Source organism: Mesoplodon mirus (assembly GCF_964341445.2).
Source record: "Mesoplodon mirus genome assembly, chromosome: 17".
In the NCBI taxonomy this organism is placed as follows: domain Eukaryota; kingdom Metazoa; phylum Chordata; class Mammalia; order Artiodactyla; family Ziphiidae; genus Mesoplodon; species Mesoplodon mirus.
Genome location: NC_138993.1, coordinates 9446899 through 9460672, shown reverse-complemented (window position 1 = coordinate 9460672; position 13774 = coordinate 9446899). Strand labels below are relative to the sequence as shown.

Sequence of the window (13774 nt, the reverse complement as noted above, 5' to 3'; positions counted from 1 at the left end):
ATGACTAATAGTGTAGATACATAAATTCTGGTTGGAAAAAATTTTTGTTCCTTTCTTCTGAATGGTGTAACTCACTGGTCTTTGTGGTAGCCAGGAAAATGTGCCACTCAGTCCTCCTGCTATGAGGAGCATAATTGACTATTTGCACCAGTCGCTTCCCCTTTGGTCCTTCACTACATTGGCCCTGAGGCCATGCTTCTCGTGGGATACTCCCTTATGACTGAATATAGCAGGGGTATGACTGAATATAGCAAGGGTACTAAGGCAGACCCATTCCTACAAGCCATGGCCCTGTCCAATGGAAATGTTGGCTCAAGAACTCCTCGCTGGCCTGGCTGGATCTTTCTTAGACCTGTACTGACATCTGAGACTCTTCCTATCCCATCCGCCTTCCTGCCCACTCTCTTTCACAGGTGTCAGACATGCATCATGGTCTAAAGGCTCATCTGCTTTCTCCAGCTCCATCCCCTTTATACTTCACAGTTGTTTCCCCTCAATAAATGTCCTGCACATCTAATGCTGTCTTGACATTAGCTTCTCAGAAGACCAAACACAATTGAGACTTCACTTACTGGAAGGCAAAGAAAATGCCATTCTGGGTGATATTTAGGGGGCGAATAGTCCCCTGGCACAAGATGGTGCCCCGACTGCTAAATATTTCACCAGTAGTAACCTGGGAAAATGTCCTGGTAGAGGGGAATGCTGCTACAGATGCAATAATTCAGGCACTCCAGTGTCTAGAAGGAGAAGGGAATTGACTGGTTCCTGCTATATGGTATTGGGTCCCTATAGAGAGATACGTGAGCCAGAGAGTCTCACTGGTAGCCTATAGAGAGGCCCTCATCTCCTGTACTTTCAGGAGGGAGTGACCCAGAAAGAAAAGTTCCAGTGTGAATGCAGTTATCAAGCTTTTGCTTGCACCGCACTTGCTGCTGCCCCATTGAACAAACAAGTCACGTGTAGCCCACGGGTCCCCAACTCCCAGGCCACAGACCGCTACCGGTCCGCCGCCTGTTAGGAACCAGGCCGCATGGCAGGTGGCGAGCGGCAGGCAAGCGAGCGAAGCTTCATCTGCCGCTCCCTGTCGCTCGCATTACCACCTGAACCATTCCCCCCACACCCTGCCTCCCAGTCCATGGAAAAACTGTCTTCCACAAAACTGGTCCCTGGTGCCAAAAAGGTTGGGGAATGCTGTTCTAGCTCATAGTCTATGTGGGAGGCAAGTACACAGGTCATGAATACTGAGAAGCATCGTTCAGTGGGGGCTCCAGGCCTAACACTCTACTGCACCCCTCCCTTTCTGGAACTCCTATTATTTGAATGCTGGATCTCTGGCTGGTCCACCAATTTTCTTACTTTTTTTTTTTCCCCACTATTGTCCATCTCTTGGCTTTCTTTCTTACCCTGTTCTTAGAGAGATTTCATCACCTTTATTTTCCAATCCTTCTATTAAATTTTTCATTTCTGCTATAACGTATTTAATTTCCAACAATTTCCAACTGGTCTTTCCCCCACCTATTTTATTGTATTATCCTATTCTTATTTTCTAGATGCAACATATTCTCTTAACTCTTTAAGAATTTACTGAGTTTCTTAAAATTTATTTTTCTTTATTGAGATATAATTGACATATAACATCTTATTAGTTTCAGGTATACAACATAATTTAATATCTGTATCTATTATGGAATGATCACCACCATAAGTCTAGTTAACATTCATCACGACACACGTTACAATTTTTTTTCTTGTGAGGAGAACTTTTTTTTTTTTTGCGGTACGCGGGCCTCTCACTGTTGTGGCCTCTCCCGTTGCGGAGCACAGGCTCCGGACGTGCAGGCTTAGCGGCCATGGCTCACGGGCCCAGCCACTCCGCGGCATGTGGGATCCTCCCGGACCAGGGCACGAACCCGTGTCCCCTGCATCGGCAGGCAGACTCTCAACCACTGCGCCACCAGGGAAGCCCGTGAGGAGAACTTTTAAGATCTACTCCCTTAGCAAATTTCAAACACACAATACAGCATTAACTATAATCACCATGCTGTACATTACATCCCATGACTTATTTTATAACTAGAAGTTTGTAATATCTTTTGACTGAGTCTTTTTTTCTTTTTGCTTTTTTTCCTCCTTATATATTCTCAGTTTCCTCCAAGTTTTTGCCCCAGAAAGTTGCTTTTTTTCCCCCTCTTTATTTAGGTGGGTCTCAATCTTTCAAGTTAGAGGCTTTCCTCGGATCCTGTTGATTCTTGATTGTCTACTCATGTTTAAGAACGAGAAACAAAAACCCTGACTGGAAGGTCTGAGCATGTGGGTGGGGCGTGTTGATTTTGAGCTTCACTGTGGAGTGATCTGTCTCTGCCATCTGTTGTGGAACCTTTAGGATCAGCATCTTAGGTCTTTCCGCATGAGCTCATCAGACTCCCTGGAGAAGACACTTCCAGTCCCTCCCTGGACAGTAGAAGTCACACAGCCAACATTCCGAGAGCCTGGTGGGCGAGGAGAGCTGGGGGCGGGGTGGAGGAGGGGTCTGGGGAAGGGGTGGGTGTCTCAAACTTGTCGCATATGTTCACTTAGTCCTTATTTTCAGTGTGGTGCTCATGCCCTCAGTTGTGCCTGATGTCCCTCAGTCCAGACACTTTCCATTTTATACTCTCCAGAAAGTTCACTTCGAGTTTTCTCCTTGAGTGTAGAAGCAGCATATGCCCAACAGGCGGGATTGGGGGAAGAGACCCAGAAATCTAGTTGTTTCTTACACAGCTTTCAACCAATTCTTCTCATTTTAAGCACCCACTCCCTTCACCTCCAGTTCCAGAGTAACTGCTCTTGCTATTCTCTGAGCCTCTGGAAGATTCTGCAATCGTAGGATTGGTTCTTGGCTTCTCCCACAGCCAATTCAGCAGTCAGCTTGCTCAGATCCGCTGAGTCAGGAATACTTTCCCACCTGCTTCTCAGCTTCCAAATTTTTGTTACTATTCTGCTCTCTCCATCACTGTGGGTCTTTCTCCCTCACCCTTCCCTCCTTTGCTCCTTCCCTCGCCTTGCCGTCCCCCGTTTCTTTGCTTTAACTGTTTCTTTACTAAAGTTTAATGGGGTTTCAAGAGGGAAAATAAATTAGATGGGTAAATTCACTCAGCCATTTTTCCCAGAAACACCACTTACGATTTCTCCATCACAAAAGTATTACATTTTGCTTATAGAACAATTAGAAAATCCAGATAATCAGAAAGAAAAAATTACCCATAATCGCACTATCCAGAAATAACCCACTGTTAACATTTTTCTTTTTCCCTTTCACATGTGGGAGGGAGGGGGCGGGGGGAGCCAGTGCACTCTTCCATTCATGCTCTGGATATAAATGGAAAGCAAGATAAACATGACTCCCAGCATCTCAAAGCTGAGGTCTTTGGGGAAAGACAAACAAATAATTTCAATAAAATGTGTGAAGTATTATTAGAAGGGCAGTACAGGATTTTACGGAAGCAGAAAGCAGGGATATCAAATCTAGGCTTGGGCATGTCAGGAAAGAAGCTGGGGGAAAGGGCAGTGGCTGAAGAGAGCTCAGCACAGCTAAAGAGCTACAGAGTGCTCTCTACTTATTCACACAACAGAGATATATAAGAAGCATAATATATCATATGGCATTTTTCTCTTAATAACATACCATGTGCAACTTTTTAATCACTGTACATTAACTTTTTAATGGCCGAATACTATTTATTCCACTATATCTGTGCACTGCTATTCCTTTAACAGATCACCCTAGTATATTTAGGTTATTTCCAATTTTTAAGAAGCATCCGCCATCTGTGGTAATCCTCCTCTCACCTTTACACATTGAGGATGAAATTTAATACGATTAAAAGTTCAAAAATAAGTGACAAGGGCTTCCCTGGTGGCGCAGTGGTTGAGAGTCCACCTGCCGATGCAGGGGACACGGGTTCGAGCCCTGGTCTGGGAAGATCCCACATGACACGGAGCAACTAGGCCCGTGAGCCACAACTACTGAGCCTGCACGTCTGGAGCCTGTGCTCCGCAACGGGAGAGGCCACGATAGTGAGAAGCCTGCGCACCGCGATGAAGAGTGGCCCCCGCTTGCCACAACTAGAGAAAGCCCTCGCACAGAAACGAAGACCCAACACAGCCATAAAAAAAAAAAAAAAAAAAAAAAAAAGAATGAGGAGGCATCTCCCTGCCTCTTGATTGAAAAAAAAAAAAGTGACAGGGCTTCCCTGGTGGCGCAGTGGTTGAGAGTCCGCCTGCCAATGCAGGGGACACGGGTTCATGCCCCGGTCCGGGAGGATCCCACGTGCCGTGGAGCGGCTGGGCCCGTGAGCCATGGCCGCTGAGCCTGCGCGTCCGGAGCCTGTGCTCCGCAACGGGAGAGGCCACAACAGTGAGAGGCCCGCATAGAGCCAAAAAAAAAAAAAAAAAAAAAAAAAAAAGTGACAAAAGGAGATGACAGGGGAAGTCTGGCTTAACAGCAATTCACATGGGGAAAAATGTTAAAGCCTGAGAGGTTTTAGCTGACCGCAAACTAATCCGAGTCCGCAGGGAGGTAACAGCCAAAACCGCGAATGCAGTCTTGGACGGCAGGGACAGGATTCGGTGTCCAGAATAAGAAATGTGCCCTGAACATCTGGGGCAGCTGAAATTTGGTCTGCACATCAAATCTTAAGAGAAGCCTTCAAAGAGTCTGGGCTCATTTCTCCTGCTTTGTGTCCTTCCCCTCCTCTTCCACCTGAGCTTCGGCCCCTCCACGCACTGATCCTATGGTGTGAACTGCACATTGCTGCACCTGGCCCCGGCTGCACAGCTGGTTCCCAGAACGCAGAGCCCAGAACGCCCTTCCTACTTTGGGTGTCCTCAGTCATCTCCACCGTCCGCAGCCCCTTGGTAAGGGTGATGGACACAGGCAGCTTCCACAGACATCCCTGTTCTGCTCTGTTTCTCAAAGACCCACCCCTTGGGGAGACAGAAAGGCCAACTCTTCCCTCTCCCTCCCCACCTTTTCCTCAAGTGTCAGAAGATAAAGAGGCCTCTAAACAGTCACACTTGCTTTCTCAGAATTCAACCACACTCCTGTCTGCCCCATTGCAGTCTCCCAAGAGGAGCCCTGACTAAATGCCAGCTCCTTATAATTCTCGGAGGAGCAGCCATGAGTGTGAATAAAGTAGAAAATACTTAGGAAGAATATAGTGGCCTTTTCAGGTATTTGAAAAGCTGTCTCGTCAAAAAGCAATCTGTTTTATTCTTTGAGATTTAGGGAGGCAGAGAAAACCAAGGGTGAGTCCCATACAGAGGCAGGTTTCCAAACAATATAAAAGGTAAAATCGAGTGGGCAACTTGAGAGGAGCTGGGTTCCTCTTGCTGCAAATAGTCGAGCAGAAGCTACAGAACCCCAGGACCACTGCAAGAAGTTGGTCCTGAGAAGAAATTTGACCTGGGGTTTCCCTGGTGCCTTCTAATTCTAACATTCTAATTATCAAATAGTAGTGTGCTTATAGACATGGAAATAATATCTTCTCACCATTATATTTAAACTTAATGTACAGTACTGGTTTCAGTTTATTTTGAGTATTTTATCAAACTATAAATGATACTGGTTCATGGATGATGTTCTGACATCCATACTTCAAACAATAATGTTATTAATAAAAAAAAATCTATTCGGACTGGGGTCATGCAAGTTCACTAAATATTTATCTTTAGTCAATATATCAAATTATATCAGTCATAAATTTTAGTATATTTCCTTTAAACATCAAGAAAAGGTACTTGGTAATATGTTTTCTATAAAATAAATTATCTCAAAACTGATTTGAAAATCTTTAGTCAAATGCTGTTGAAATAACTGCAAAGACTCTATCCCACTGAATGAAGAAGTGAGGCAACAATTTCTAAAGCATTCGTCTAATTCCTTTTACCTAAACAGCTCAAGAGGATCACTTCTCAAGCACTCTTGCTTTTATTATTATTGACAATAAAAATTCATACCTCACCTTTGTAGAGCTCTTTCCTTTTTTCAGAACATGTCGACATACATGATTTTGTTTGAATTCTCACAATATATTTGAGAGGTGGACAGTGTCAGAGAGATGAATGCTTGTCCTTAATGATGTATTCCCACCTGATTCGCTGAGCACACGGCTATGCAGCTACAGTAATTCCCACGCTCCTTACACCACGTGACTGAGTCCTGCCAATGGGAGGTGAGTGGAAGAGTTGATGCAGCCTCCAGGTCAGGCACTCACAAGGTCACGTTCTCCCCCTTCCCCTGTTCCCCTCCTCCCTTGCCCACGGGATGAAAATGGGGATATTATTTGCCTTGGAAATGTGCAAAGATTACATACCTATCTGGGCAGAAATTTTTTCCCCTGTTCTTCCTCACTTTTTAAAACTCCTTCCCAGATACTGGGTGAGAAAGCAGACTGCAGGTGTTCAATTTAGAAGAAAGAAAAAAAGGACATATTGAAGTAAAATTATTTTACATCTATACTTATTCATTCATTAAAAATTGTATCAAATATTTCCTCTGCTCCAAGGACTGAGATAAGCACTAAAAATTTAAAAAGAAATATGATATGCAGTCTCTGACCTCAAGGAGTCGCAAATGAGTAAATGATCCTCTCCGCCTGTTATTGCAAAATGGGAGTGTTTGAGTCAAGTCTTTGAAGGATAAATAAGAGTTTATCCCAAGGTAGAAGGGAGAAGAGCTATACTGATCCTTTAGATTATCTTTGTACCCAGAATCTATCAAGATAAGCAAAATCTACCTTTTATATGCTCTATCTAAGTATAGATTACAAGTATCACTTTGCAGTTTCCTGAGAAGATGTGGATCTTGAAGGATTCAGTAACAGTATGTATTCTTAGTTACCCACTCTATTTCTTGTCCTCCCAATTTTATTTTGTACTTTATTCTCTTCCTACACCTAAAATTTCCTTTATGCCTTAAAAAGATAACATTCGTTGAAAGAAAAGCACTTGTACAAATTAATTTTAAAATTCTGGCTTCGAGCAATCATATTGTTTGAAAAATTAAGATAACTCAGAAAACTTCTGTGTGCCAAATTCATGACTAACTACACATTCAGGTAACACAGTTGTGCATTCATTCATTTTGCACTTAAGAAATGTATACTGGCATTATTTGAATGCTTAGTAGTCTGTATTTCTCTCTTTTCTTCAACTCGAAATAACTGACATTGTAAAACATTGTTATGATTTTGAAATTATTTTCTTAGTTCTTTTCCTATTTGTAAATTTTTTTCCTGGACTTGACTGTGACCTTCAAAAAACACTGTGTTCAATCAGATATTCAAAGAAGAGTGAGTCAAGCTCTTCAGGAGATATTCTAACCATTTCTGATTAAACACACCATTGAATTCAGTAGTCTATAAAACACATTAATGTTCAACCCAGTTGATTATTCCAGCAATGTACCAAAAACATTTTAATGAGAGGAAAATTGGTAAAGTGCTTCACAAAAGTACATAGCATGTACAATTTAAACATGTATCTAGTAGATAAATTGCCTCCACTATTACTTAGGGAATGAAAACTCAACCAGATAACAAAGCCACTTCCAATAAATGCTCCTAAAGCCAACCAGGAGAATTTCCCCACCTCCCATTCTGAAAACTTTTTAATAATGTTGCATAGTGACTGTAGATAGTTTTCAGTTGTTTGGAAATTTTTACAATGGAGTCATACATTTAATGATGAACCTTATATTTTTACTGAAAAATGCCAGATTCTGCCCCATTATATTTACTGATCTTACTATCTGATTAGAATTTAGTACCCCCGTCCCATAAGAAAGTGGCTAAAAAGACTGACAAAGAGAGCAGATCCTAGGAGCATCAGTTTATGAAGGCAGAGTCAGGCTGTTAAGCAGCCAGAAGCCACTTACTGAGCACCTACCAAGGGCAAGGTGGCATTTTAGGATAGATGAAGTGAACCTGGTTTCCTCACTTAAGAAATTATCTGGCTAGTGAAAGGAAGCAAATGATTAAATAAAAGGATAAGTATGGTAGGAGGCATCAGAGTGAAGCATTGTGGGATTCCATAGGAGGAAGAGATGGCATTCGAGTGTGGAGCCAAAGGGAGCATGTGAGCTGGCTCTCGAAGAAGTGGGATTTTAATAAATGAGGGACTTTATCTTGTTCATACATAATGATATCCTTGAGAATATCCATCATGGCAAACTGCAAGGGGCAAGTGCAGAAGCAAGGACATCAGCTAGGAGGCTATTGATGCTGGCAGAATCTGATAGGGGCTTGGACCTGTAGCTATAGATAAAAGGAGAAGTGGTTGGATTCTGTATACATTTTGAAGGTAGGTAGAGCTATAGGATTGGTTGATGGATTGAATATAAGATGTAAGAGAAAGGAAGAAGTTAAGGTTTGGGGCCCAACCAACTGAAAGAGCAAAGCTGCCATAATGGAGATGGGGAAAACAGGAATTTGTTTTTGGATGTTAAATGTGACATGCCTATTTGACATCAAAGTGGAGAAGGCACTGCAAGTCTGGAGCTCAGAGCAGAAGTTCTGGCTGGAGACTCAAAATCTGGAGTCATCAGGACATAGAGTATTCAAAGGGTTCACTTGGAGCGACTCTAAGAAGAGGTCCCAGGAGGGAGCACAAGGCACTCCAGTACTTAGAGGCAGGAGGAAGAGGAATAAGCAAAGGGAACTGGCAACGAATCGCCAGTGAGCTGAGAGGAGAAGGGAGAGACAGTTGGGTTCTGGAAGCCAAGCTGAGGAAGTGTAGCAAGAAAGAGAATAGTGGCTGGACAGATGCTGCGGACAGATCAGCTGAGACAGGAGCACTGATGTTCAATACCAGTCAGGTCTGCACTACAGGAAATGCCCAAAGTAATACGTCCCAGCCCCACCTCCTTAAGTGAAACAAGTTGTCTTTTCTCACAGGTTCCCTTTAAGACATTTGCAAGACTCCCTGGGAGGCCCATGTTTATCTTCAACTCGGTCCTGGTCCTCTCAGAAACCCACAGGCAGAACAAAAACTCAGAGGCACCACTGGAGCTGGACTCCCAACTACAGGCCTTAACACTAGTTTTTCAGGGGCCATCAAGAACCATCTTTCAAGAGCTATGAAGGCAGAGCAGCCCCTCTTCAAGTCAGAGAGGAGGTGTGTCTTCTTCCTGGTTATACTCCTGAGCAAAGCAGTCTGGATTCCTAGGGCTCTGCAGGGAAATCCTCCTTTCAGTTCTGGCTGTCAGTCTGTCTCTGTCTCTGTCTCTCTCTCACATACACACACACAGAGGCTATTTTTATTAAGGTTTACCTCAGTACCAGAAACCCGCAAAAAACCACGAAGACTCCATTCTGAGCAAAGCCTCCCCACCTCATTATTCATCCTGCAGTTTGTCTGACCTGCCTCCTGTCCTCCGGGGTAGCGGGGGCAGTGTTCAAATTTCCAGTCTCCCCAGGGGGTCTCCTTAGTCCACCTGTAAATTAGTGGCAGCAGAGAATGGGGCAGGGGAGGGGTGCTGGCCAGATTTATCCTTCACAAGCATCATATCCCCAAACGCAAATGAATAAGCTACGGGCCCAGTGACCCCTGCCAGTAATATCTAAGCCCTAGCTGAAATGTTCTATTACCAAAATGTTCCATTACCAAAATCTGGGGAATATGATTTATCTTTTCAAATAAGATCAAAACTTCCCTCCCCCCTCCCCCTAACACACATGCCAAGAAAGAGTATTGAAATCAGAATGAAAATATCTCATATGAAATAATGAAAGATACCATTTTTGATCATGACAACTTATTTCTTCATAAGATACAAGACTGACTAAATTCCAAACCAAAGAAATTTGAAAGCAAAATTAATATTTTACAGCAACTGTAATTATGTTTGTAGCATCAGCAAAATCAACTGACCCCCTGTTACTAATTTCTTATGAACACAAAGTCCACTGCATTTCTGGGAAGGATGGTTAGTGTTTGGCAAGTTTTTGTGTAAGGATACAAAAATATAACTGGGAAGTTAATCAAATGGCCAAGAGTGGGCACAAGAACCAAAAGCATGTTGACTATTTAGAATGCCAGAGTAATATATGTGGAATTTGAAAAAAATAGTATAGATCTTATTTACAAAGCAGAAATAGAGACACAGACATAGAGAACAAACGTATGGATACCAAGGGGGAGGGGGTGGTGGTAGGATGAGTTGGGAGATTGGGATTGACATATATACACTATTGATACTATGTATAAAATAGATAACTAAAGAGAACCTACAGTATATATAACACAGGGAACTCTACTCAGTGCTCTCAAGTGACCTAAATGAGAAGGAAATCCAAAAAAGAGGGGATATATGTATACGTATAGCTGATTCACTTTGCTGTATAGTAGAAACTAACACAATATTGTAAAGCAACTGTACTCCAATAAAAAAAAGATCAGTAGCTTAGAATCAAAATAAAATAAAATACCAGAGTACCAGAAAGCTCCTACAGCCCCAGTTCCTTATCTTATGTATGAAATGATCATGTAAGTGGCTATAACAATGGATAACTTCTGTATTTACAGAGTTTATTACATGCATTCTGAAAATAGAACTCATGTGATTTAAATCTGAAGTAGTAATTTTGCAGGAATGGTCTATTAGATCCTTCAGGTGGTCCACATATCTCGTTTCTGGTACGAACTGAAATTTGCTTGTTTTCTTTAAAAGAGGGGCCAGTTTTTCCCATAGTTTTTCTATCACCAATCATAAACAGGTGCTATTTAGGGTCTTCTGATTCCTTAAAAGGATTGACAGACTGAAAAAGTTTATTACCACTGCTCCAAAGTATCTTAATGAAAAATATGTATCAATATGGAATCACTAAAATCACAAATGTTTTTGTGAAACAAAGCCAACATTCTTTTATGACCTGTGGTACCCAACAGGTTTTGTGGAGCTGACATACAATCTAATTAGCCATTATTATATTACCAGGAGCTCCAGCAGTAAGTCAACTCAATAATCCAATACTGTTCTGCCTCAATTATCTATGGCTTCAATTAAAGTGTGTAGAAGTGATCTTCATCTTAACTTTGTTCAAAATATGTGGTTTAATTCTGAATTTTAAAATAGGTCTTCCATCTTAAAAAAAAAGGTTCTGAAGAACCTAGGGGCAGGACAGGAATAAAGACACAGACGTAGAAATGGACTTGAGGACACAGGGAGGGGGAAGGGTAAGCTGGGACGAAGTGAGAGAGCGGCATGGACATATACACGCTACCAAATGTGTAATAGCTAGCTAGTGGGAAGCAGCCGCATAGCACAGCTCGGTGCTTTGTGACCACCTAGAGGGGTGGGATAGGGAGGGTGGGAGGGAGACGCAAGAGGGCGGGGATATGGGGATATATGTATGCATAAAGCTGATTCACTTTGTTATACAGTAGCAACTAACACACCACTGTAAAGCAATTCTACTCCAATAAATATGTTTAAAGAAAAATAGGTCTTCCAGTAGGCCCACAAGTCACCAAAATGTGGTGCCAAAAGTTATACATTTAAACAGTTTTATTAAAATGTTTGCACATATCCATAAAATATTCTATCATGATACAAAATTCAGTACAAAGCGTACCAATAACTGAGATTATAAATGAACCCTCAAATCGATGAGACCTAACCTTCAACACTAAGTAAAGGAGAAAAAGGAGAAAGAACTATTTGGGGGACAACTTTATCATGGCACATTCATTCTTCCTGCTGTCAAAATTTATTAAGCCTTTTGCACAAGGGTGTTAAATTCAATTGTGTCAGGCTAATAATCTCATCCCTGAGGAATCCTTTCTATTGGAGACAGCATCGTGCAAATACAATTGTTGTAGGACCCAATCTGTATCACCCTGTAGTGGTTTCTGTATTTTATGGATAGCTTTAAGATTTTATGAGGGGTCATCCTACCCCTGCTGATTAAGTAAGGCTGGTGGATGTAGTGTTCAATCCTGCCACAGAAAGAACATCCAAAGACAGTTTGAACTCTGCTCTGCAGTAGATGCGATTTTAATACCTTCAAATTTGCTGCAGCGTGAACTTGTGCTACAAGCAAGACAGATCTTTTTGGATTAACACTGAACTCATGACATCTCCACAAATTCTAGTAGAGAGTAACGCTATCTGCGTGGCTTCCGAACAAACTTGTTTCTTTTCTCATGCTCCCCGTGGCTGCTCGTTCTCCTCCCTATCTTACCTCTAGGAATTCCTCTACCCGCAGAGAAAGGAGCTCCCTTTTCTCACAGGAGAAACTGATTCCAATTTCTTTTTGACGATGGACCCAAAAGGGCAATCACAGGCGCTCCCACGGCGGGGGCTTCCCTCCCATTTCCAACTCCTCGCTTTCCAAGGAAGTCCAAGATTCTCAGCGCCCCTCGTCCCCCCACCCGCCCCCCGCCGCCTCCCCGGGTGTGAATCCCAGGTAACCTCACAGATGTGCTCAAATGGAGCCTCATCTACCCGGAGGTTCACGTCTCCAGTGGCCCTCTCCCCAGCGTGGCCCTCCGCCTGGACCCTCGAACTCACCAGAAGGAGGTTGTGCGCCACCAGGTACCCGAGCCGCGGGCTGCCCTGGACGCCGGGGGCCAGGCGCCCGGTGGCGTAGCCATGCCAGGCCACCACGTAGGGGTTGTCGATGGTGATCCAGTACTTGACCTGGCCGCCGAAGTGGCGGAAGCAGAGCTCGGCGTAATCCCTGAAGTGGTCCGCTAGGGCGCGGTTGGCCCAGCCGCCATAGGCGTCCTGCAGGCGCTGGGGCAGGTCCCAGTGGTACAGGGTGACCACGGGCTGCACGTCCAGCTCCCTCAGCCGCTCCAGCAGACGCCGGTAGTAGCGCAGCCCCTCCCGGTTGGGGGCACCGGCGCTGCCATTGGGGAACACGCGCGCCCACGAGATGGAGAAGCGGTAGTGGGTGACCCCGAGCTCGCGCAGCCCCTCCGTGTCGCGGAAAACATTGTTGTAGCTGTCGCTGGCCACGTCCCCGGTGGCGGGCGGGGACAGCGACGGGGCGCCCGACGGCAGCACAGCTACTGGGGCGTCGTCGCCTGGAGGCGCCGGAGGGCGGTGGGTGAACGTGTCCCAGATGGACGCACCCTTGCCGTGTTGCCGCCAGCCGCCCTCCGTCTGGTAGGCGGCGCTGCCCACGGCCCAGTGGAAGCCGTCGGGGAAGGTGTCGTGGAAGAGCCCCGCGGCACCCGGGGACGGAGGGCGCGCGAAGCGTGCCCAGGTCTGCGCGCCGTCGCCGGGTTCGGCGCGCAGGCGGCGGCCGCCCAGAGCCAGCAGCAGCAACAGCAGCGGTGGCGTCCGCAGACGCGGGCGGCGCGGTGAGGCGTGGGCGGGCATGCTGCGCGGGAGCCGGACGCCGGAACGCCGCGCCGCGCCCCTTTATGCCAGAGCCGCGCCGCCCGCCCCCCGCCGGCGCGCCCACCCCCGCTTCTCCGGCGGGCCACGCCGGCAATAATTACCCGTGGCCCCGCGCCTCTCCCCGCCCCGAATTGTGGGGGGCGGGGGCGCAAAGGGCGAGCGGGAGTCCGCGCGAGGGCCGCGACCGCGGGCAAGGTGCAACGGGCGCCGCTCCCGGACGTCGGAGAAAATGCACCTGTTCTCTGCTCCCAGAGGCAGCTGGGTATGTTTCTGAGACATGAGTGCCCTGCGCGCCGCCTTCTATTCGGCATCCGCGCGCGCTCCTGGAAGAAGCCGCAGAGCCGGGGCGCGTGGAGGAAGGAAGGCGGCCACCCAACTTTCCTGAGT

At 45.4% G+C, this 13774-nt stretch overlaps 1 protein-coding gene across 1 annotated transcript in view; it reads right to left on the bottom strand.

Annotated features, from left to right (window-relative positions):
• KL (klotho) overlaps positions 1 to 13366 on the bottom strand; it is a gene marked incomplete at both ends in the record, with an annotated part of 54532 nt that extends 41166 nt beyond the window's left edge. The window contains one exon of the mRNA XM_082602037.1: positions 12551 to 13366. Coding sequence (XP_082458163.1) covers positions 12551 to 13366 — 816 coding nt within the window. The remainder of the gene's footprint in view (positions 1 to 12550) is intronic.
• Between the last annotated feature and the right edge of the window lie 408 nt (positions 13367 to 13774).